The 23,339-nt window shown below is 48.8% G+C and overlaps 1 protein-coding gene across 1 annotated transcript in view; it reads left to right on the top strand.

Moving 5' to 3' along the window:
• Nucleotides 1–1,643: 1,643 nt before the first annotated feature.
• LOC105723213 (slit homolog 3 protein) overlaps nucleotides 1,644–23,339 on the top strand; it is a gene marked incomplete at its 5' end in the record, with an annotated part of 119,279 nt that continues 97,583 nt past the window's right edge. The window contains 6 exons of the mRNA XM_064376368.1: nucleotides 1,644–1,772; nucleotides 3,420–3,496; nucleotides 3,543–3,686; nucleotides 4,987–5,150; nucleotides 15,594–15,744; nucleotides 17,356–17,430. Of these exons, the coding sequence (XP_064232438.1) occupies nucleotides 1,644–1,772; nucleotides 3,420–3,496; nucleotides 3,543–3,686; nucleotides 4,987–5,150; nucleotides 15,594–15,744; nucleotides 17,356–17,430 (740 nt within the window). The remainder of the gene's footprint in view (nucleotides 1,773–3,419; nucleotides 3,497–3,542; nucleotides 3,687–4,986; nucleotides 5,151–15,593; nucleotides 15,745–17,355; nucleotides 17,431–23,339) is intronic.

Raw genomic sequence — 23,339 nt, 5'->3', positions numbered from 1 at the left:
AGGGAAGCCGGGCTGAGTTGAGTAGCTGCCAGCCTTCCTCCCAAAGGAAAGACGGCACAAAGACAGGCTGTTAGATCTTGCTGATGCTGGGGACCAGCGTGGCTGTCCTCAGCATCTAATTCTGGATAAGCAGCTTAATTTTATCTCCCCCTGCACCTACGCACCTCGCCTGAGGGAGCCAAGCATCCTGGGAGAGAATGAATGACCAGAAGACTCTGCCCTTCTGTGTTTGCTTTTGCTCCGTGCTTCATGAGCCCCGCACCTTGGGCTATCTTTGCCTAGTAATGCTGCCAGCCTGGGTTGTTTTGATGCCTTCCATATTTGAAGTAACATCCCATGCTGAGAGATCGAGGAGCAATAGGAAACAAAGAAGCATCTGGATGAGCGAAAGAAGAGCCTATATTTAGGCCTGATGAGTGAGGAGGCATTGCCAGGGTGGCATTTAGTTTGTATGAAGACAAGTCCAAGTTGCCATTTCTTTCTCCCCATGGCCATCTTCCTTGTCTAGTGCCTAATATGCCCGTGAACCAAGTGCTACAATTGGGCTCATGAATATGCACTGGGGTTTTCAACCTAAATGCCCACTACGGCAAGGAAGGTCAAGTAAACTAGTGAAGGGGACACAATAGGAAGTAGTGAGGACTGTGGCAAATAACATATGTCCTATCTAAAGGGGGCAGCTACTCCATGGCTGCCTCCAGGAAACCCAGGGTGGCCTGTACTCCTGAATTTTGTTTTTCAAGAGAAAATAGAAATCTGGCGTGGTATGGTATGGGGGGTGTGTGTGTGTGTGTGTGTGTGTGTGTGAGAGAGAGAGAGAGAGAGAGAGAGTGTGTGTGTTGTATGAAATTTTCCAGTTTTTAAAACACAGGGAGGATTAAATAAACACATTTTATTTATGTGGCATGATGCAAAATGTCACAAGAAGGATTCTATCCTCAGGCCATCAGATAGGCACCTCTGACCTGCTGTGTACTGAATGGTTCAGCATTTCCTGACAAGATGATGTACTCAGAAGGCCCTGAATGTCAACGTTTAGAACAAAACACTTACCATGTGTGCACTTAAAAAAAAATCAAAACACTGTGTGTGTGAAGGGTCCATTCCTGAGCCCCGGTTGCTGGGCTCTGTTGGGTCCTCTGGCTTTTCTCCCTGTTTCTCGGCTCTATCATATTTCCTTCAAATGCCCCCAAAATGCAGTGACATTGACTAAATTTAATACACAAAGCATAGGAATTTGGTGGGGGTGGGGGTGGGGAGGGGATGTTGCAAAGAGTATAGACGGATAGGATGGGTAGACAAGACATTTATAAAGAAGAAACTGAGCCCTCTAGAGAACTCAATTATCATAACCATTTCCAGCATGCTCCCTAGAAACATGTGTGACCTTAAACATGCCCACCAAACTCTCAGCCTCAGTTTCCTCCCCTGTCACCTGTGAGGCAGGCTCTGTCCATCTTCCCAGGTTCCTGTGAGAACAGTGGGCCACTGGGAAAGCACTTTGGAAAACACAGAAAGTATTCTAGCAGTATGAGCGTTTTTTCCACTGCCAGGCAGGAGGACATCTGTGTGAACCCTTGGGACCTTGCCCGTTATTAGCCAGATTAAACAGGCAGTTCTTCTTCCACTTGTCACTGCCACAGCTGCTTGCCTGCACGCGGGTGCACCGGGACCATGGGGAGGATGGGGCCTGCAGCAAAGGAGAGGTGGCACGGATGATCGAGCACCATGGGCAGCCCCGCCGTTGCCAACTGCACCCCTCCTGGGTCCTGGTATGGAGACCCTCGTGAGGCAGGCCAGCCCGGGATGGATCTCATGGGTCATTCCCCACCAGGGAAGGGCTGAGCCAGCCTCGAAAGTAAAATTTTTGAAATTCAACATTTCTGCTAGTTAGTTAATTTTCCTCTTCCCCCAGTCTCACTTGAGAGGGGGTGGGAAATGATTTTACACTGGCTCCCAGGCACACCTAGTCGGTCTAGGATAAGTAAAGGTAATTCTTAGGACCTCAATGTGCTTGACTTGCCAGCCCTGCTCTGGAAAACTCTCTGTCACCCTCATGGCATCCTCTGCTTTCCCAGATTTCCATCCAAGGGGCAGCTTCCTATGATGCTTTTTTAGGGAGTCTGAAGAGCTAAAAACACGATCCCTCGTGGATAGGAAGGCTGACCCTGGAAGGGGTGAGGGGGGATGGGTGACACCTCAGAGAAGGAAGACCCCTAAAGCTGCATATGGAGTTTAGTATACATCTTCATCAAGAATACACACCAAGAAGAAAGGGAGGAATAAAACAGATGTCATGGTACCATTATAGAGCTCCTAGTCCTATGTGGAGATAAATGATAAACAAATATCCTATAATCACAAATCACAATAAGTGCCAGAAAGGAAATAAACAGGGGGGTGTGGGAGACAATAACGGGGTGAGGGTCCCATTGTAGATGAGGGGGTCAGGGCAGGCCTCTCTGAGGAGGGGACATTTGAGCTACAATGCACAGCAGGAAAAGAAGGAAGCCCTGCCGAAAGAAGGTAAAGAGGGTGTTCAAAGGTCCTAGGGAAAAGTCTCCTGGTGTGTCTGAGGAACAAAAATGCAGTCAGTGGTGGGCTGGGTGTGGTGGCTTGGGCCTGTAATCACAGCACTTTGGGAGGCCGAGGCGGGTGGATAACCTGAGGTCAAGAGTTCGAGAACAGCCTGGCCAACACAGTGAAACCCCATATCTACTAAAGATACGAAAATTAGCCGGGCGTGGTAGTTCATGCCTGTAATCCCAGCTACTCGGGAGGCTGAGGCAAGAGAATCGTGGAGGCTGCAGTAAGCCGAGATCGCACGACTGAACTCCAGCCTGGCTGACAAGAGCAAGACTCCATCTCAAAAAAAAAAAAGGCAGTGGTGGGACTTAAGGGTAGTGAGTTTTGGGTGAGTGGGATTAGGATGAGGTTGGGGAGAGGGGCCAAGGTCAAACTACATGGGACTCTGTGCTCTGTGTGGTTGTGCACACACGTGTGTATGAGAGAATCCATGTGTATTCACACATACCTGCCTACATATAAATGCAGTTTTTCCGGGAGGATGACCTATAACTTTCCTCACATTGCCGATAGGATCAGTGATCCAAAAGAACTGTAAGGAATTTTCTGAATCAAATTGCCCGTAGTCAGTCAACTAAAACTCTAAAACAATTATACCAAATGACTTTTTTTTTCTTTTCGATTTCTGGAAGCTCTGAATCCTAAAACAGAAAGTGAAGCACTTAGGGTGCCTTTTCAGGTCTTCCTTCAAGGTCATGGGTGCAAGAGAAGGCGCCAAGTAATAGCAGTGCGTGGCACAGTGTCTGTGGTGACAGTGTATGCAGGTGCCCAGAAGTGTTTGGGATTTCGGTAGACACAGGAAGGCAGGTCTCGCTCTCCTTCCTGTTCCGCAGCAGGAGCTCAAGGCTGCAAGGATGAGTGATGGGAGTTTTGCAGCCCATCCCCTGCAGGTGCAGCCCATGCCCTGCAGGTAATTACCAGGATTAGTGAATCACCAAGCTCTCTCCTGCTTGCAGCCTCCTCAACGCCAACAAGATCAATTGCCTGCGGGTGAACACGTTTCAGGACCTGCAGAACCTCAACTTGCTCTCCCTGTACGACAACAAACTGCAGACCATCAGCAAGGGGCTCTTCGCCCCCCTGCAGTCCATCCAGACGCTGTGAGTACGCTGCCTCGGGTGCCAGTGGGTGCCCAAGCAGCAGGAGACCCAAATGCCCATCATGGAAAACACCCGAATGAGGGCGGGACAAGCACATCCAGGAGGAGTTCTAGAGCCTGCAGTGAAGCTAGAATCATAAAAATAGGAGTGGCTTATCTGTACCAAGCACTTACACGGTGCTTGACACCACACGGAGTATTTATCCTGTTTTAAAGCCCTTAAGCCTCACAACCACCCTGTTTGATGCTGTTATTATCCCTCGTGTCTATGGAAGGAAACCAAGGCATAGAATGCTTAGGTAACTTCCTCAAGGTCACACAGCTAGCAGTGAGCAGGTTTTGAATCCAGGCGAAGGAGGTCCTGAGCTACCTTCGTAACCCCTGTGCTCACTGTATTCTGAGCAGACTCCATTTCCGCAAATAGCGCACTCCTGCTCACCCTGTAAAACCAAGCCTCCGAGGTGGGCACTCTTCCTCTTTGGGAAGTATTTCCTCACTTCCATCCACTACAGATACTCATAAATGTTTTACTCAAATAGATGACATCCAAGTACAGATTTCAGCCCATTTTCTGATGGCTCCAGCCTCAGGCATAGACCCCAGCCCCACACACACCCCACAGCCTGCAAGTAGACTGGGGGCTTCTGGAGACCCTGTAAGTCATCTGATGCTTATTGTCCCTGTAGCCAGAGACAGGAATCAAGACACAGTAAGAGCAGTGGCCATATATTGACACTGACTACGTGTCAAACACTGTGTTCAGTGCTTCACGGTTTTTCTTACTGAGCCAGGGGAAGCAAGACCCATGGTGCTCTTATGATGATAAGGATAATTACAACAATACCCGCTACTATAGATGGAACACCCACCATATGCCAGGCGTCGTGCCAGCTGCTTTATGTGCCTAGTATCACCGAGCTTAGAGAAATAAAATGCATTCTACCCCAAGTGCAAACTCTAAGCCCGCGACTGGGTTTGCCTGTCAGAATCGCTGTGGGTAAGAGTAGAAGCGGTCAGTGGTGGATCCTGCCCCAAGTGGGAAGAGCTGGGAGACCGATTCCCCAGACCAGATGCTAGCTGCATCTGTGACTGTCTTTTGCAGACAGTGGGCCTCAGACCCCCTCTTTGAGCCCTATCTGAAACTAGCACCCCCCGAACGCCTCCTGGGGTGTTGAAATGGCGGTGGTAGGGGGAGGCATCCTTGCACTGGATTGCCAGGGGCCCAGTGCAAGGCAGGGTGGCGATGGTGGAGGATCGAGACACGCTGGCTCTCCTGATTAATGGCCCCATCCCTCTCACAGCCACTTAGCCCAAAACCCATTTGTGTGCGACTGCCACTTGAAGTGGCTGGCTGACTACCTCCAGGACAACCCCATTGAGACAAGCGGGGCCCGCTGCAGCAGCCCACGCCGACTCGCCAACAAGCGCATCAGCCAGATCAAGAGCAAGAAGTTCCGCTGCTCAGGTAATCAGGTTATGGGGCTGGGCCCCGCTTTCTGACTCAGAATACAGCAACCCCAGAGAGGCCAATAATCCAATCTGGAGGACAGCGAGCGCTGTAATGGCTCCTGGGGAGCATCTTTGCAAATTAAATTGGGGAAATTCAGTTATCCCTGCAGAAAACCAATTACCTTATGGATTTAAAATAAAACACACACACACACACACACACACACACACACACACACACACACACAAAATAAAAGCATGGGGAGGGGGAGGTGGTTGCAGGGGAGAAAGAACTCATGCAGCAGCGTGTCTCCAAGAGCTAGGTAGAAGGTGGGGCCGGGGCGGCCTTTGCACATGTGCCTGGTACAGGCTAAGATTTATTTTTTTTGTTTCCAAAGGACAAATAGAGAAATAAATATAGCTCAGGTGAGGCTACAGATGGTGTGTAACCTTGGGGACCTCCCACGCCCTTCGGAGACAGACTGTGGTACAACCCTTTGACCACGGTACATTATAGGTTTCACATGTTCATGAACAGCACTTTCCCTAGCTAGCTTGTCCACCGCAGACTACTGTGTTCTGAGTATGAAGAGAATGGTAAAGAGCCGTGCTTGGGAAGAAACAAAGCCTTGTTCTTCTGTGCCCAGGATCTCTCTAGAAACCTTCCTTCTCACTGGACCCAGGAAGGACATGGGGGAGAACAGCAGGGGAATTCTCAGCCCATCTTGGAAAGAGAAGTAGCTCTCCTTGACCTGACAGCTACGTGAACAGGCAGTTAAAAATTACTATCATTTGTGTCCTTTTCTACCGGAAAAAAAATCGCCAAACTGCATTGTGCCCCCAGTGGTGAGAGATTGATCACAGAAAGTGCCGAGGTGGGTTGTAGCCAACCCTCACAGTCTGTCTGGCATCAAGAGCAGTTCTTCCCCTGCCCAGGAGCTTCTGATGCAGGCGAGTCGCCCTGGGGAGAATCCCGGTGTGGGGAGAGGTCACTGGGAGAAGACCAGCAGGCAGACTTCTGCTTCTCACATCTTGTCCTTTAAGTCAAATTCTTTAGCCAAGGTCTCCAGAATGATAAACTTTAGCTCTTTAAATTTTGTTAACAGAAACAAATAACTTGGGAGGGCCTGGAGGTAATGCAGGGACTTTGTGGCGCTGTGAGAAGTTGGTACCAATTGGCCTTCCCTAGAATGATGATGTCGATTACGAGAGCAATCTTTCACCTGTGATGAGCATGGTGCTGAAGGCCTCTAGTCTGATTTGCTTGTTCCAGTGGTCCTGGGAAGTCCGTAGGAGAGGCCTTTGCTCTAAAGGAGAGGGAACTGAGGGTTTAGAGGTGAAGGGGCACTCCACGGTCACAAGCCAGCAAACAGCGGAGGCAGGACTGAACCTCAGGTTCATTTTGCTCCTCACACCACGCAGCATCTAGGAGAGAAGGAGTATTTGGGGAGGGCTTGGATGACCTCTTTCCCTGGTCTCATGCCCCCACCCCAACCCATTCCCTGAACACTGTCCTCAGGTTCCTTCCTGGGCCTGACAACACCCCTGGAAAGAAAATCTTACCCAAGGCACTTCATCCTCTCCCCAGGCCCTTTCCTCATGATTTATGCCTCTATTCCTACCATTGTCTGGCCAGAGCTGAGTTAATTAGCTCTGACAAGCAGTGGTACTCACAAGGAGGGGCAGTGAGAGCCAGAGGAGGGCAGGGTATTGTCTGCCAGTCACCCTTCGGTCTCATAAGTATCCTGTTTATACCTTGGACCCCAGATGGATGCCGTGGCCCTGCATGGCACAGCAGGGAAAGAGTCAGTTTAGGATCCAAGGACTGGTGTCTCCCCAGGATCACAGTCTTGGCAATTTCCTAGGCATGACTGTGGGCTGGTGTTGGGGGTAGCAAGGTGGGGGTGGGGTTATAGAAAGAACTAAGTAGGAGAAAAGGAAAATAGGAAGTGGACCTGAGGAGCGGTAGAGCTTAGTTCTAACTCTGGCTCCGCCACTGTCTTCCTACCTGTAGATCTTTGGGATCCTGGCTGCTTTTCCTATGTAGGGGAGGGGTGGTTGAACATTTTAAAAAAGAAACAGGGAGAAGGAACCGGGTTCTTGGATTGACTCTGTCTAAAATATCTTTTTTAAAAAAAATAAATACAAAGCAGAAAGATTATTCCTAAAAAGTAGAGATGTTTGGAGCCAGCATGAGCCTGACGCGTAGCACTCTGTATACTTTTATTTTATGTCGTTACAAAGAAAGCACGACTCCTGAGCTCCAAAGGCCTCAGCTTTGAGAAACACGGGGTTCCGGACCAACTTTGGCCTTGAAGGGAAAAGAAAAAAAAAAAACATAGATCTAAAACCCTGTGTTTCCAGGAAGCTCCAGAAGAAAGAAGGGGGGCAGGTGACACAGACTGGATGTGACAGATAATAACTCTGTATTTTACTTTCTCCTAAAAGCACCCCCATTGAAAAGACAGCTGATGTAATTAGGAGGCAATTTGAGGGCTGCTCCATAATGCATCCTGCCCCTCCTTAGGCAGGGCGTCTGGTTTCCCAGCTGCCTGTGTCTGCTTCTCTCTATCAGCTGCATCCGCCGCCTTGGGCAGCAAGATCAGCTTAAAGGTGGATGCTGCTGGCTGGCACAATCTGACCATCAGATTATGTCCTCCTGAAAAGGCTCCATCTGGCTGCCTGGGACCCCAAGCCCACCCCTGGGATCACTTGGCAGTTGCAGGGTGCTGTCTGTCTTCCCTCATGCCTTCCCGATTTGTATGAGAAGAAACTTGTTGAGAAGTACAGAGGGTGGTGATGCAGTGTGTCCAAAGAGGGCAAACAGTAAGATAGCACTCAAGAAATGACAGGGTTTTTAGAGGCCTTAGAAGTCATCCAGTTTATTCTAGAGATGGACACATTGAGGTCCGCACAGCAGCAAAATCTTATCTAAGGTATTGAGTATTATTTTCAGGGCAAGATCTGAAACCCAGGACTTCTGACATACTGTGAAGACTCTTGATAATTTACCTACAAATCCTTCCATTTCTTTTTGTAGAAAGAAAGCAAAGAGAAAGAAAAATAGATTTTAAGGCTTGGTGAGGGCAGGGGTTTGTACGAACGGGATGGATTTTCCCTGCTCTGCTACCAGGGTCCTAATCAAACTCAGATTTGAAGACCCAGAACCAGAGTGTTCGCAGAGCCCTGCAAAGCCGTGTCAAAGTGGGGCGGAGTCCAGATTGTAGTGGCTGACTCTAATGCACGTTGTGGGAGGGCTTAGGAAGGAGGAGAGGCCAGACCCAGAGCTGTGGGCTGGCTCTTCCTAACTGGTCCATCATGGCAGACAACCTATGCATTGTTGAGAGGCTGAGACCATCTAGAGCATACACCCAGTCCCAAAAACACAGAATGGAAGAATGTTGATACTGGCCCTCATGTCAGAGGTCATCAGAGAGGGTCTCAGTCACCTGGCCTTAGTTCGAGTTTCTTCAAGATGCACACCTCCAGCCCAATCCCAAGTGGGAGGAAGTCCCAAGTCAGCAGTGCGTGGAAACTGACCCTGATCTATCACAGATAGGAATATAAAAACTGAGTACCCTCACCTGAGCCCTTGGCATCCTGACAGTAGTTATTGGTTCATCCTGCTCACTCCCATAATTTCCAGCCAAAGAAGAGAGCAAGAAATCAAGAAGGACCCTAGAATTCAGTGTCTTCCCCTCAGCCTCATCAATTGGCTTCCCTTTACTTCCTTCTCTTAGTCTAAAAGAGGCCCTTCATCGAGAGGCTCACTGGCCACCATCTCTATGAAAGTCAGTGTTCTCGAACAACAACTGTGATTGCAGGTTTCTCAGTCCAAACCCTCAGGCCCCATTGGTTTTCCTGTCTTTCTCTCTGGCTCGAGAGATGTATTTTCTTTTGACACCGCACTACTCTGTATTAAACCTCAGACGATCTGGGATGAGTGTTTATCAGCCAGAGCATTTCTGGTGAGCCCAAAGGATATTAAGGAGACTCCTGAATTGTGGAATGTCAAAGGGGGCTTTTTCCTAAAGAAGAGCATTGAAGGTTTGCTAGACCACTGGGAACTATGGATTGTCTCTTGATTTAAGGGGATAGAGGAATGACTGTGATGGAAACACTCAGCTGTTGTGGGGGTTGGGCCTACGTTGCAAAGTATGCAGAAGATACTTTGCTAAGTTTAATATCTCGTCAGACCAACTGGTGTGACTGAATGGACTTTAGAGGCTCAATTCAGGCATGTGATAGGATCACAGATGTCTGAGTGTTCTTTCATTCCTTGGGAAGGAACCATGCTGCCCTGAAGCTCCTGAGTGTGGGCATCCAGTGATTTCCCTCCTGTTCTTCTCGCTTCCTACTGTGTCTCCCCTGGGGTGGGGCACAGGGGCAGCGGGGCTGCTATCTTCGGAAGTGTTCCAGTGGAACCCCACTCCTGGTACTAATCACGCTCAGTGGGGGCCTGCTCCGGCTTCCGCTTCTCCACGCTGCTTCCTCTGAGCGCTCCTGTCCTCTCTCTGATGCTGCTTCCTGACCTTGACTCTGACCAGTCGCTGCGGGGCTTTCCTTTGTGCTTGATCTAACCATGTGGTGGAACGATGGAAACGGAACATGGTTCTGTCAAGCACCGCGGAAAGCACCGTGCTCTCCTGCAGCATGGCCCGCCACCGCCGCCACCACCGCTGGACACCTCTCCTCTGCTCTGGAGCACCGCAGCCCACCACCTGCCAGACCCACCTCTCCCAGTCTCAACTCACCAAGGGCAGGAGGGTAGGAGTCTTAAAGGATGCAGACACAGGAGGAAATGGGTCTGGAGAAGCACAATGGGGCCCAACTAAGATCTGTATCCATATGTCCTTCCCAGAAGGAGTCACTCTCCCCCAAATCTGTCTGGATGCCAGACAAGGAGTGATAACTAGGTTGAAGCTCAGAAACTATTGTGTCTCTTCTTCCACTGGAAGGGAACAAGTGTACCCAAGGCATATGCCCCATGGTTTCATGGGAGAGTCCCAACCCAAAGTCATTTTTCCAAGTGGCAGCTAACCCAAAGGGGAATTCCTACTGCTTGTGATGCCCCCTACCCCTCCCACCACCACCTTTATTGGTATTCACGTCATTTGAAATGAATGTGAGCATGAGAATGGGTGAAACGGGCGTGAGTCTGAGACTTTGGGTCTAATCTGAGGTTCCTTCTGAACCTCACTCCCATGCTTTATGAAAACTCTGTCTCTGAACCCCATGAAACCTAAAGTCTAGTCTGTTTCTTTGACCTTCAAAGTACAGTTAACACGGAGGTGCTGGACTCCTCATCTGGTGCTAATTCAGTTTCAGGGGAGGGGAGTGTATGTGAATGTGGAAACCTGCTATCTCTGATAATAAAGAGAGGGATCTTGGTACCTCTTATTTTGCTTGTTTCTTGATAAATCCTAGACCCAGTATAACCAGAAGATTGTGTTGTTCGTTTCTGTCCTGGAGTCTTTGCCCTATCCTGCAAGAGAGAGCTAAGGTGGGAACCAAAGCCTAACTCCAGAACTAGGAGCTGAGACCTGGGGCCCCATCATGAGGTGTTTTTACCTCCTCCATCTGAGGTTACCCTTCAGAACCAGGAGCCCAACCATTGCTGAGTAATTTTTTAACATATATTGAGTGCTTGTTATAGGCCAGGCAGTGAACTGTTCCACATCATTACCTTGTTTAATGTTCACAAAATCTGGTCCCATTTTCCAGATAAGGATATTGAGGCTCAGAGAGGTTAACTAACTTACCCAGGGTCATCTGACTCCAGAATGGCTGCATTGTACTGCTGTAATACCCACCTTCTCAGCTGTGGACAACCCCATTGCCTGGAATTAGAAATTTTTTTTTTTTTTTTTTTTTTTTTGAGATGGGAGTTTCACTCGTTCCCCAGGCTGGAGTGTAATGGCAAGATTGTGGCTCACTGCAACCTCTGCCACCCAGGTTCAAGTCTATCTCAGCCTCCCCAGTAGCTGGGATTACAGGTAACTGGCTAATTTTTGTATTTTTTAGTAGAGACGGGGTTTCACCATGTTGGCCAGGCTGGTCTTGAACTCCTGACCTCAGGTGATCCACCCACCTCGGCCTCCCAAAGTGCCAGGATTACAGGCATGAGCCACCATGCCCAGCCCCGAATTAGAAAATTTTAAAGACCTTGATTTGATAGGGACTTGAAATTTTTTTGAACTCTCCCTTTCAGGCTTTCACCTGTTAATAGAAAAGATTTGGGTAAGAAAGAGAGAAAGCATTATTCAAATGGCTCTTCCTCTCCAGCATGGACACACAAAGATCCCTTTTAACCCAGAGCAAATCCTCTAGCCTGGAGAAGTTAGTTCCTTTTCCCGCCTTACAGAAAGGAGCATTCTGAGGTCCTCGCACTGCCCTTAATGTGGCTGGGACCAGGCCTCTGGGAGTGGGTCCATAATTATGCCCTTCCATCAGTGCTTTACTGGCCCCGCAGCCACAGGCTGTGGTGAGGCAGTGCCAGCCTCAGACCGTGGGTGTTTCCCTCTGTTTTCAGACAGATGGCTGCACTCATAATAGACTCCAATGGGGATAGCTTACTAGGACAGCTCCCTGCCCAACTGGTGACCAAACTCCGAGTAAAACAGTTGGCATCTTCCAGCCACTGGCAGCTGATCCCCCAGCCTTGCCCATGAGCGGATGTCTGTGTGCCTGGCAATGTTCTCCTGAGTCATTCATCACTTATGACCCTTTGCTTATTCACGTCACTGTCTTTTCAAGCCGATGAGGCCTGACAGGCCTTACGCTCCTCCTGATTCCTCTTCCTGCTGCTTTCTTCCTTTCTTTTATTCCACTCATTTTAGGGATATTGGGAATAGGGATGAGAGCTCTGAACACATGAGTTAGCAGATTCATGATGATCCGTTAACAATGAATTTATGAGGCCCAATCAGCAGACTGGCTGCCCAAAGGATGATACAAAATGCATACTGTTGATGGCAGCAACCATCCTGGCTGGACCTGGTGCTGGCCTCTGATCCCAACCCAGCCAAGTCCATTCAAAGCATGGGAGCTTGGCTCCCTACCTGTCCCACACCCCTGGTCATCCAGATGTGACATGTGTTCCTCCTGGGAAGTGGCTGTAGGGCAGGGATGGATAATAAAATTGTGTTGCTGTGAATTTCCACCTCCTACCCCCACCGCCCGTCTATTAAAGCTTGTCTGTGATCACGTACCAAGTGTCGTTGTTCTGAGCTGCCCGTGAAAGGGGAGGAGGGCTCCAGGGGCAGGAGCAGGCAAGATGCCAGATGACATCAGCTCTTCCAGGGCTGGTTTCAGCCGAGGTTGAGTTTTATGGCCCTTCTTCAAATCCTCCGGGATCTCTTCTGTCTGAACTCACCCCAAAGAGAAGAAGCAACAGCCTATTGCAGTTGGTCCTCTACCACTAAGTATTTCTGGCAGTGACAAATATGCATGGAGATTGAAATTGACTTTTAAAGCTCTGGAAAAGTTAAAAATACTTTTGGGTAGTTATGAGCATTAGGCATAACAAATGGCTCTGAAAAACCCCGGGTAGTTTCAGTAATGAAATATGAAGTGATGGAGATGGCATTTCGGGCTGGCTCTGACTGGGGAAACGAACTTTTTCGGTTATGTGCATACGCCGTTATGAACATTTCTGGCTCCCACTCGTATAAAATATCACATTCCGACCCCCTTGTTATTACAAACCAGGGCAATAACAAAAACAGCAGGGGGAAAAATGCTGGAAAGAACACATTAGTCCGTCGAATCTAATTGCAAAATCATTTCATTAAAATGGGTCAGCGGCTCCATTGCGGAGGTCCACCAGTTATAATCTAACTATACTACTGAGAGCGATTCCTGCTAACTACAGGCTGCTCTCACCTTGATTAAAATGAAAATGTATTTAATAGGCGGCTGTCCCCAGCCACAGCCCAGCCGGTGCACGCCTCCAGGCTCATCGCCTTGAAGAGCAAACTGTGCTTCCTCCTGTCTTTCTGCCTTTGATCAGCCGTCAGGGTTCCTTCGCTTTGCAAGGATCCCATTATAGACACGTTGTGAAGGAAAAATCTCTGTATGTGTGTGCAATGCCCCTTCGTGCCATCACCGTGTGGATGCACTGGTGCAGAGAACAAGAGAAGGTAGTCACCTAACAGGGTTCGCAAAATGAAAAATTCGCCCAGGATTCAGCACGCTGATGGGTCTGGAAGAAAAGGGTACAGGTTACAATTACCAAGTGGGACAAAGCTGGCAAACCAAAGGCAGGAAATTTGCATCATACATTGAATCAGGAAGCCACTCAAATATCTGCGGGGATATGTGCACGGATTTTGCTCACACAAGTTTAGGGGTAGAAGGGGAGATGAAGGGATGGAGAGAGCAGAAAAGGAAAGGAGGGCAGGTCCAGGCTTCTGACCCCCTGTCTTAGGTAGAGAGTGTTACTTCAGAATCGAAGAACCACCAAGTTCATTCCTGATCAAGAATTACCACAGGGAGATCACGCGAGGTGAGCGAAACTAAGAGCGTAGAAGAGACCTGCGTCCTGTCCCACCCACTATAGCCCACTGCGGAGAAAGACCCCATTCAGTCCACCTGCACCAAGTATGGCTATAAGATCATTCCCACAAGGACCTGGGAAAACCTTTGGGGAGAACATGTCTGCAGCAAAGCATGTTATCCACGTGGAGCCAGGCAGCAGCCTGCCCAGACTGAGGGACCTGTGGGGCTCAGTTTCCTCATCAATAAAATAGAGTTATCCTAACCTCAGAGTGTTGCAAGGATTAAATGAGATCATCCATTTGAAATGGGAAGAATAGTGCCCGGCTCAGTACATGTTCCATAAATGGCCACTGTTACTGCCAGCTACACTCATGTTTTCACAGCCTCCGAGCTGCCAAATGTTGTAGAAAAAAGCAGTGCTAGGGTTGTAGAAAATGCCCCTCGTGCCGTCACTGTGTGGATGCACACAACCGAGCTGCCAGGTTGTAGAAAAAAGCAGTGCTAGAGTCACAAGCATTCATACAACTCCTGAGGCTCTCCACCTCCTTAATCTTACTTTCATCTGCACAAGAGCCCCCAGAAGATAAGGGCAGTTATTTGATTCCCATTTTACATGGAGAGAGACTGAGACTAGTAGGTGCCAAAGCCTGAGCAAGCCTGTGCTCCCTTCTGCTGAAATGCATGAAAAGCTAATGCTCCTAATGCAGATAAGATCACCAAGTTGCCTCACCTAGTAGAGCAAACAGTGTTCACATTCTCTGAAATCCTTCCAAATACTCTTGTACAGGACACGCAGGTGCTAATGACACCCCACTCATGCACTGGACAAATGCGGACCCAGCTCTTGTTCTGCGCCTCTCATTGTGCTAGCAAAGTGTTGAGGGTGAAAGGCTGAAGAAAACCTGGCCCCATCAGTAAGCTGATGTCTGATAGGAGAACCAGAGCTCCCTCAGGTCCCTCCAGCACGATTCCAGGTCTCACAGAGGTTTGCCCAGGTGCCCATGGATCATTAGTGATCATTGATACTCCCCAAGGCGTCTCTCAGAGGCACCAGATTGTTGGTCCTGTTACCATGACTGCAACTTCAGGAGAAATTCCTTTTCAAAAACGCACATCTCTGCTCCAACTTTCAGTTCGTCGGAACTCACCTTTCACTATACTTACAGAGGCCAAATCTGACCCTCGGGTACATTTTGCTCATCTTCACAGTGTTTTAAATTGGAATTTATTACCAATATTGTTTAAATACATGGATTTTCTTTTTTAAAAACAAACAAAAAAGAAACATCAGGCAACCCTGAGCCAAATTTCCAAGCATTAAGGCTGTAGCTCCAGTTCCCCAGGTTCCAACCCTCATTATCGTCTTCCCAATCTTACAGTCAGCTGCTGATGGTCATTTATCTCCCGTGTGCTTGGCCTGCACTCATTTTATTACCTGCTGGGGTAATAAAGGCCCCTGAGTTTGCAACCCTTTCCCATAACTTATTCCTACCCCTGGCATAGCCCCCATCAAAGTATCATCAAAATCTTGTCATTTGGATTTTCGTGAATGTTTAGAGGGTCCATGAATGATCGGAGTTGTGGAGTAGGTAGCCCCCCTAAAATTGTAGACTGAATTCTGTACATGTGCACCAAGGAGCACTTCCACGAGGAAAACATTCATAACCTACATCAGCTTCTCAAAAAGTTCTGTGACCCCCCACCCAAAAGTATAAGAGCTCGTGGATCTTGAGCCTGGTCTCCCCGAGGATGGTGATGAATAACAAAGACTCATGGGAAGGAAGCAGTAAGGCTGGGGGCAGGGAAAGCACCAGCAAGGTGGCCGTTTGGCGAGGGCAATGCCGTGTCTGTCGCGTGACCCCCAACACCCCCTAACTCATTCTCCCACCCCCATGACCCACAGCCTGGGCTATGTGTGGAACTTGGGTGACGCTGACGTCCCCTCTTTGGCCCCTCCCAGGCTCCGAGGATTATCGCAGCAGGTTCAGCAGCGAGTGCTTCATGGACCTCATGTGCCCTGAGAAGTGCCGCTGCGAGGGCACCATCGTGGACTGCTCCAACCAGAAGCTGGCCCGCGTCCCAAGCCACCTCCCTGAATACGTCACCGACCTGTAAGTCCAACCTCGGCGTGAACTCCCTATTCCGCACACGCTGGTCACCCACAGCCAGCACGGGCAAGGTCTCCCGGAGGTGAACCCCTCCTGGCTCCGACACGTGGTGTTTATTGGCTGTTTTTTCCATACTGGTCTGAAGGCAGATACCCAGGCATTTCCTGTGGACAGCTTGCTTGCAGATAGAGATAGTTCATTCCTTCATTCTACAAATATTTTCTGAACACCCACTGTGAGCCGGCACCGTGCTAGGCCCACCCATTTCTACATCAGGGCAGAGCACATAGTCCCTGCCAGCCCTTATGGAGCTTCCAGTAAAACCAGAAAGTTGGGTGTTAAATAAATAATTGGAATGAAGTGAGAAAAAACTAGAATGATTAAATACATCTGAGCCTCCGATTAGCCATGTTAATAAAGCGATGTGTTGGTTTATCCAAAAAAAAAAAAAAAAAAGAAGAGCTAAAAAATTATAGCTGAGCCAAGCATGGTGGGTTATGCCTGTAATCCCAACACTTTGGGAGGCCAAGGGGAGAGGATCACTTGAGGCCAGGAGTTCAAGACTATCCTGGGCAATAAAGGGAGACCCCACTCCCCAACTCCAGTCTCTACAAAAAAAAAAAAATTTAATCAGATGGGCATGGTAGTAGCATGCCCCTGTAGTCCCAGCTACTAGAGAGGCTGAGGCAGGAGAATCACATGAACCTAGGAATTCGAGGCTGCAGCGAACTATGATCATACCATTGCACTCCAGCCTGAGCCACAGAGTAAGACTTGGTCTCTGAAAGAAAATCTTTTTTAATTAAAAGAATTTTTTTTTAAGTTATAGCCTCATGGAGGACAAAGACACAGCATGTGGGGACTGACAGACGTGGGGCTGACACCTGACTCTGGCAGGCTTCCTAAGATGAGGCCATTTGCTCCTCAGATCTGGGACTCAGTTTCTTAGCTGTCAAATGGAGAGATAATTAGTGCCTACCTCCTAGGGTGGTTGGGGAGATGAAGAAAGTGGATGCAGGCATGGAACTCATCTTGAATCCTGGCACAGAGTAAGCTCTGGATGAGTGGTGGCGATCTGCATTATTATTATTGTTTTGTCCTCTCTAACTTCACAAGACATCAGAGGACACAGCAAGGCCCCTTTCCCTGCCCTGCTGCTCTCCCTGAGCACCTGTGAAGTTCCTGAGCTGCTCCTGGTAGAAGGAAGTGTTTAGGAAGGAGCTGAGGGGCTTGGAGGATTGGGAGACCCTGGAGAAACCTTCCTGGGGTATGTCCACAAAATAAAAGCCGATTCTTAGTAATTGATGAGTGCTGAGAACAATGCATGCCCATGCAGAGTGTTCAGAATATCCCCTACACCCCAGCCGAAGGAGGCTTCCTCCAAGAGAAGGAGGAAGCAGCTGATCCTCTCTCTTTCACCCTATTTGCATTGCATATGCCTCCCCCACCCGCTGGGCCCCTCTGTTGACCAGACAGATGCCAAAGCTACCGATGGCTCTGTGGGCCTTCACTGAGTGTGAGGTTCGGGCAGCAATGCACCCAAAGCCATGGGGGGCCCAAGGAGGGGTCTCCTCCACAGCTAACCCACCACTCATCTTCTTGCTTCCTACACAGGCGACTGAATGACAATGAGATATCTGTTCTAGAGGCCACTGGTATCTTCAAGAAGTTGCCCAACTTGCGGAAAATGTAAGTCAACTTCAGGAACTTGGCAGCAGCCTCTGTTCTCTAGCCAGAGCCTGTGTTCCAGACTAGAGGAACCAGGGCGCTGGCCTCTGCCTCAGTCTCTGTTCCAGCCCCTCCCAGCCTCCTCCGGAGCTCTGCTATGGACTCCGTTGGGTAGCAAGACGTGTAGACACAGACCAAAGTGATGCTTCACAGTTTTAGTTGAGAGTTATACAGAGCAAGCATTCCGCACCATCCCAGACCCCACCCTGGACCCTCTCCTCACCCCACCCCTATAGCCCATCCAATACCTAGCCCAGGGTTGGTGGGTAGGACTCAGGTAAGGACTGGTGATGGGGCACAGGTGTCTAAGGTATATGCTATTTGGCGATTTTTATGTGGTAACAGTTAAATGTCAGTTTTTAAATGGAATCAAAAGACTCCTGCATTAGTGATACGCACCAGAGTGCATTCCAGCAGCTTCTCACAGTGGGTTTCCATCTAGGAATCCATGGGTCTGACCATGCCTTGGCTTAGGCAAGGGCCCACATGTCTATATTGGCTTCTCCACTGCCAGAGATGCATATCATCCTAAGCTTCTCCCTGCCTAGGAGCTTGGGCCTAGCCATAAAGGTAATGAGAATGATGTTGGTGTAATATTAGAGTCTTTATCCTGAGCTAGGGACCGCGCTCCCTGCCTCACACACATCTCAACAAGTCCTCACTCACCCGTCCGGTGCTGGCTTCATAGTCCCTTTGTGCAGGTGAGGAAGCCAGGGCTCAAGGAGGTTCCAAGTCTTCTCTAAGACCACACAGCAAATGGGTCCAAAAGCTGGCATTCAGACTTGGGTCCACCTGCAGCCACGCTAGCATGAGGCTGGGTTTGCTTCTCTTCATCTTCCCTTCCGGGCCCCCCAGCAGAGTACCAGCACAGAAGGGGGTGCTCTTTACCATCTGATCCCCAGGGAAGCACTGGTCTCTTTAGCCCCTCTCCCTTACCCCACCCCATACTTTGTGTCTCCTGGCCCCAGAGTTCAGGTCGGCCTCAAAAACCGGGGAAATGCAGTCCATCCTCATGATTCATGGATTCCATATTTGAGAATTCGCCGACTCACTAAAATTTGTGTAATTCCATAGTCAAGACTCTCCAAGCTTTCAGTCATTCTCAGGCATGCACAGAACACCGAAAAAAAAAAAAAAAAAGAGGAGTCACCTACAACGTGTACCCAGCTGAGGTCCAGCGAGGCCAGGCTCTGCCTTCTTCTGTCACCTCTTGTGCTGTAAACCAGCGTCCTTTCGCATTATATTCGGTGCCGCGTGTTTTGTGTGTTTGTGCTTTTTGATGGCGGTTTTGCTGTTTAAAACGGCCCCCAGACACAGCACTAAAGGGCCGTCTGGCGATCCTCAGTGTGCGAAGGCTGTGATGTGCCTTACGGAGGACATACGTGCGTGAGAGCAGTTTTGTTACAGGCTTGAATTACAGTGCTGCTGGCCATGAGTTCAACGTTATGGATCAGCCGTATGTATCAAATAAGGTATCTTTCAACAGAAGCACACATATAACAAGGTTGTATGTTGGTAGGTTGATGAAAATGTTGAGACCAGAGCTCATGGGTCCCTAATCTTATATTTCCCCTAAGAGCAATGCGTTGGTATTCACTAATGCAGTGTTCCCAGCAACTGTGTACAGCATAACTGCTATGAGTATGGGTTGAGTATCCCTTATCTGAAATGCATGGGATCAGGAGTGTTTCAGATTTTAAATTTTTTGGATTTGGGAATGTTTGCATATACACAATGAGATGTCATGAGGCTGGGTTGCAAGTCTAAACAAAATTCACTTACATTTCATATACACCTTATACATAGCCTGAAGATAGCTATATGATACTTTTAATAATTTTGTGCATAAAACAAAGTTCATGTGCATTGAACCTTCAGAAAGCAAAGGTGTCAGATGTGGAATTTTCTACTTATGTTATCATATCAGCACTCAAAAAGTTTTGGGGCCAGGAGCAGCAGCTCATGCCTGTAATCCCATAATCCCAGCACTTTGGGAGGCCGAGGTGGGTGGATCACAAGGTCAGGAGTTCGAGACCAGCCTGGCCAACATGGTGAAACCCCATCTCTACTAAACATATAAAAATTCACTGGGCACAGTGGCAGGCACCCGTAATCCCAGCTACTGGGGAGGCTGAGGCAGGAGAATTGCTTGAACCTGGAAGGCAGAGGTTAAAGTGAACCAAGATCACACCACTGCACTCTAACCTGGGTGACAGAGCAAGACTCTGTCTCAGGAAAAAAAAAAGTTTCAGACATTCTGGTTAGGGATGCTTACCTATAATGAGAATGGACTGTACCACCTCGTTTTTCTCTTGTTCCTCACACTCCCACCCATCGGTTCCCTGCAGACAAATAGGACAGAGGCCTTCTAGGCCCTGGGCAGCATCTGAATCTCACTGGTGCTACTCAGATCTCTTTCCTCCGTCCCTCCCTCCCTGCCTGCAGCCACCTCGTTGGTCATGGTGCCGGTGACTGCTCTGTAAGTGGGAACAGTGGAGAGAACTCTAGGGGGATGGCTGAGAAAGGGGCACACTTGGGTCAGGATCGTGGCTGTCACTGGAGTCCAGTGCCCCACTAGCTTCAGGGGCCCAACACAGACCTCACCCATCACCTGCCAGGAATTGTTCTTTTTATTTCAAACCAGAGAAATGCGTACTTTGTTTTTAACCTGAGGACAGAAACTTACATGCCTTTGGCCTGAGGCAGATATTAAGATGAATCAAGCTGGCCAAGTGCATATTTGTCTACTGAACAAGATCTGCTAGACTTTGCTTCTGTGGAGAAATAGGTACCCTCACATTTGAGGTGAAACTGAAGCACTTTGAGTCTTTCATCCTCCCAGTTTTGATAGAGACATGACTATAGAGAATATTTCCTTGTGCCCAAGAAAACAACGGCACAAACACATGATAAGTGTCAGCCGGCTGCCAGCATCAGCAACCAGGCACCAAAAGGGAATAGTGAGGACTCTGGCAAAATATGGGCCTAGATCTCATCAAAAGGGACACGTGTCACTCAGCTCATCCCGATATTTGCCATGCTGGAATAAAGGTGAGGACTGCCAAATATTTCCACCTCTCAAGAACAGCCACAAGTCCAGGTGTGGAGGGAAAACGGGCAGACAAGCCTATGCGCGTTCTGAATTCAGCTCCGCCCTTCCCAACTCTGTGACCCTAGGAATGTCCTTAGCCTTTCTGAGCCTTAATTTCATCATTTGCATAATAGAAATAAATCCACCTTCCTTATAAGTTATGGTGAAGATCAGAAGTATGAGGAAGTAAAGATGGAAGACATGGCTATGGTACTGGGAGAGAGAGTGTGGAAAGGTGGGAGAGGCCATGTGAGTTGAGTGACCCAGAGTAGCTGGTTATATATTTAAAACAGGGGTTGCACACTCGGACAGTTTCAGGAGCCTGGGAGTAGTACAAATGTGGACAGCGGCTGCGTGCAGGGCCATAAAAATAGTAATAATAGCTAGCAGTGAGCACAAATTAAACACTTTACCCCGTGCCAGACAGTACAGATCCTGATGCACTTAACCCTCACCAAGAAACCCTCAGGGGCTCTGAACTAACCCAAAGATGGAGAGAGGCCCCCTGGGTGGCCCTGGCTTTGCATTTTGGGGTTTCCTGGGATCTGGGGCATTGTCAGCAAGACACTGCTCTGAGAATATTCTAGTACTCTTACAAAACCTCCATGCACTTGTTTTGTGTCTGGAGTGCTTGCCCCAAGCTGCACTTTCCAACCTTCAGCTACTGCTGCCTGTACTTGTGAGTGGTGCTTTGATAGATGGAGAGACAGCAGCAGCCAGCTCTTCTGGAAATTTCTATCCCCTCTTTTTCACTCTCCTTCTGTTTTCTATTCTCCCAGACTGAGGAAATCCAATTCACAAACCTTACAGTAATGTGATGTTAATTTTGCTCATTTAAAGAAACAGATGTCAGGAAATGGGAACCCTCTCACTTCATAGCTGCTTTAACTCATCTTCATTGCCTGTCCCTTGTACTTTAACCGCCCCCCCCAACCCCGCCGATGAAGCTCAACTCTCTGGAGCAAAAGCCTTTTCCTCTGGCATGCGGGTGAGTTACAGCTGCTGGGAGAGCCTTTATCTCTCCTCCCGTGTCTAGTTCGGGGGTAATTTGCAATCTCCCCAGTGCATTACCTTCATTCCTGGGTTATCCCAGACCAGGGCTCTCAGGATTTATCGGAAAACTGGTCAAGTTTAAGGAGAGCCAGGCACGGAATGGAAATCTAGTCTGCGAGTCTGCTGACTGTCTCAGCTTGGGAGAGGTTTGCTGGGAATGCTTGTTCCTGTTTTCTTGGCCGGACAGGGAGGAGAGAAGGAGAACAGGGATATGCAGAGGAGCAGGGAAGGAACCGAGGCACTGACTGTTTCCTCCATACCTGCCCACAAGTGCAGGCATGGCCTCATCCTGGGGCCTGGTCCCTCCTTCGGAACAAGGAAGTCAGCCTTCATTGAGCCCCCAGCTCTGTCACTTGCCAAATCAGTCCCTAAGGGAGGCCTCACCCCCTCGTGGGTCAGCCTGGAGCTCAGACCAGGGACTTGGTGTGGTCCTAGATCCCCTTCCAATGCCCTGTGACCTGGAGCAGTGCTTTCCTACTCTGGGGCTTGGTATCTTCAGCAGTAAGATGCGTCCTGGTCTATCTCTGTGAGCCCGCCAATTCTACCAGCTTTCATGGGCTCCATGAGTTCATGGCTCTGCTTCCACCTGCAATTTCCCTGTTTACAGAAGATGGTTCCCCATGCAGGGCTCTGAATAGGCTGCTTGCTTGGGAGGCTGCACTCTTCCCCTCAGCTAGTATAAACACTGTCATCACCTTCAGTTCATCCATCTGGCGAGGGATGCCTTCCAGGGCTGGGCATTTCGATGGTGCACAGAAGCCCCCAGCACCCCTGCCAGGGAGAGCTGGAAACTCGCAGTGCTAACAGCTCTGCAGCATCTGCTTGCTGTTCTGATCTCTCGTGAGGCCTGTGCAGGATGTCAGCAGTCGGCATCAGAGGGAAGAGCTGCTCTCAGACCTCGGGGGCAGACTCAGAAATGGCAGCACCCAGGGCTTGAAAGGACCAAGCTCACTTTAAGCAAATACCATATCCAAAATCTTGTTCTGCAAAGAAGTAATATCCACATAGCCAAAGGAATTCTCGCTTATGAAAGAAGAGATTCAATGGAGCACATTTGATATGCCAGAAAACCTCGCTTCAAGTCCCAGTTCTGTCAGCTGTGTGACCGCAAACAAGTTAGTTAATCTCTCTGAACCTCAGTCCCATCATCCATGAAATGGGACGATAATAACGTATCAGTCTGACAGCCATTGTTTTGAGGGTTTGACGTGGTTGTGTTGGTCAGATCCCTCATGAGGCGCTCAATACGTAAAAAGCGGTCAACACGTACTAACTCCAAAGCACCATTTATTTATATCAGGGATGCTTAACTGGTGAGAAAGCTAGAAGTTCCACAGATGCCCTAGTCCCAAGGAACGGGGGGATGCTTTATATTTTTCTCCTGCCTTCCTCTTGTAAATCAGTGCTTCATGAGAGTCTCTACTGAAGAGAGAAAAAAAGTTTGAGAGTCACTATTTTAACTCTCTGAGTCCCCAGAGCACTGAAAAGACAACTGCACAGAAAAAAAACTTCAAATCCCATCCGGCCTACTTTTCTTAATTGATACATAACGATGGTCCATATTTATGGGACACGTGATATTTTGATGCATGCATGCAATGTATAGTGATCAAACAGGGTATTTAGGAGATCCATCACTTCTAACACTTATCATTTCTTTGTGTTGGAAATATTTCAGATCTTCTATAGCTATTTTGAAATATATATTTTTAACTAGAGTCACCCC

Source organism: Aotus nancymaae, unplaced genomic scaffold (assembly GCF_030222135.1).
Source record: "Aotus nancymaae isolate 86718 unplaced genomic scaffold, 86718_ANA_hifiasm-v0.15.2.pri h1tg000015l_0, whole genome shotgun sequence".
Classification (NCBI taxonomy): domain Eukaryota; kingdom Metazoa; phylum Chordata; class Mammalia; order Primates; family Aotidae; genus Aotus; species Aotus nancymaae.
The sequence above is the reverse complement of the archived record's forward strand: the minus strand, read 5'-3'. Positions and strand labels throughout refer to the sequence as shown.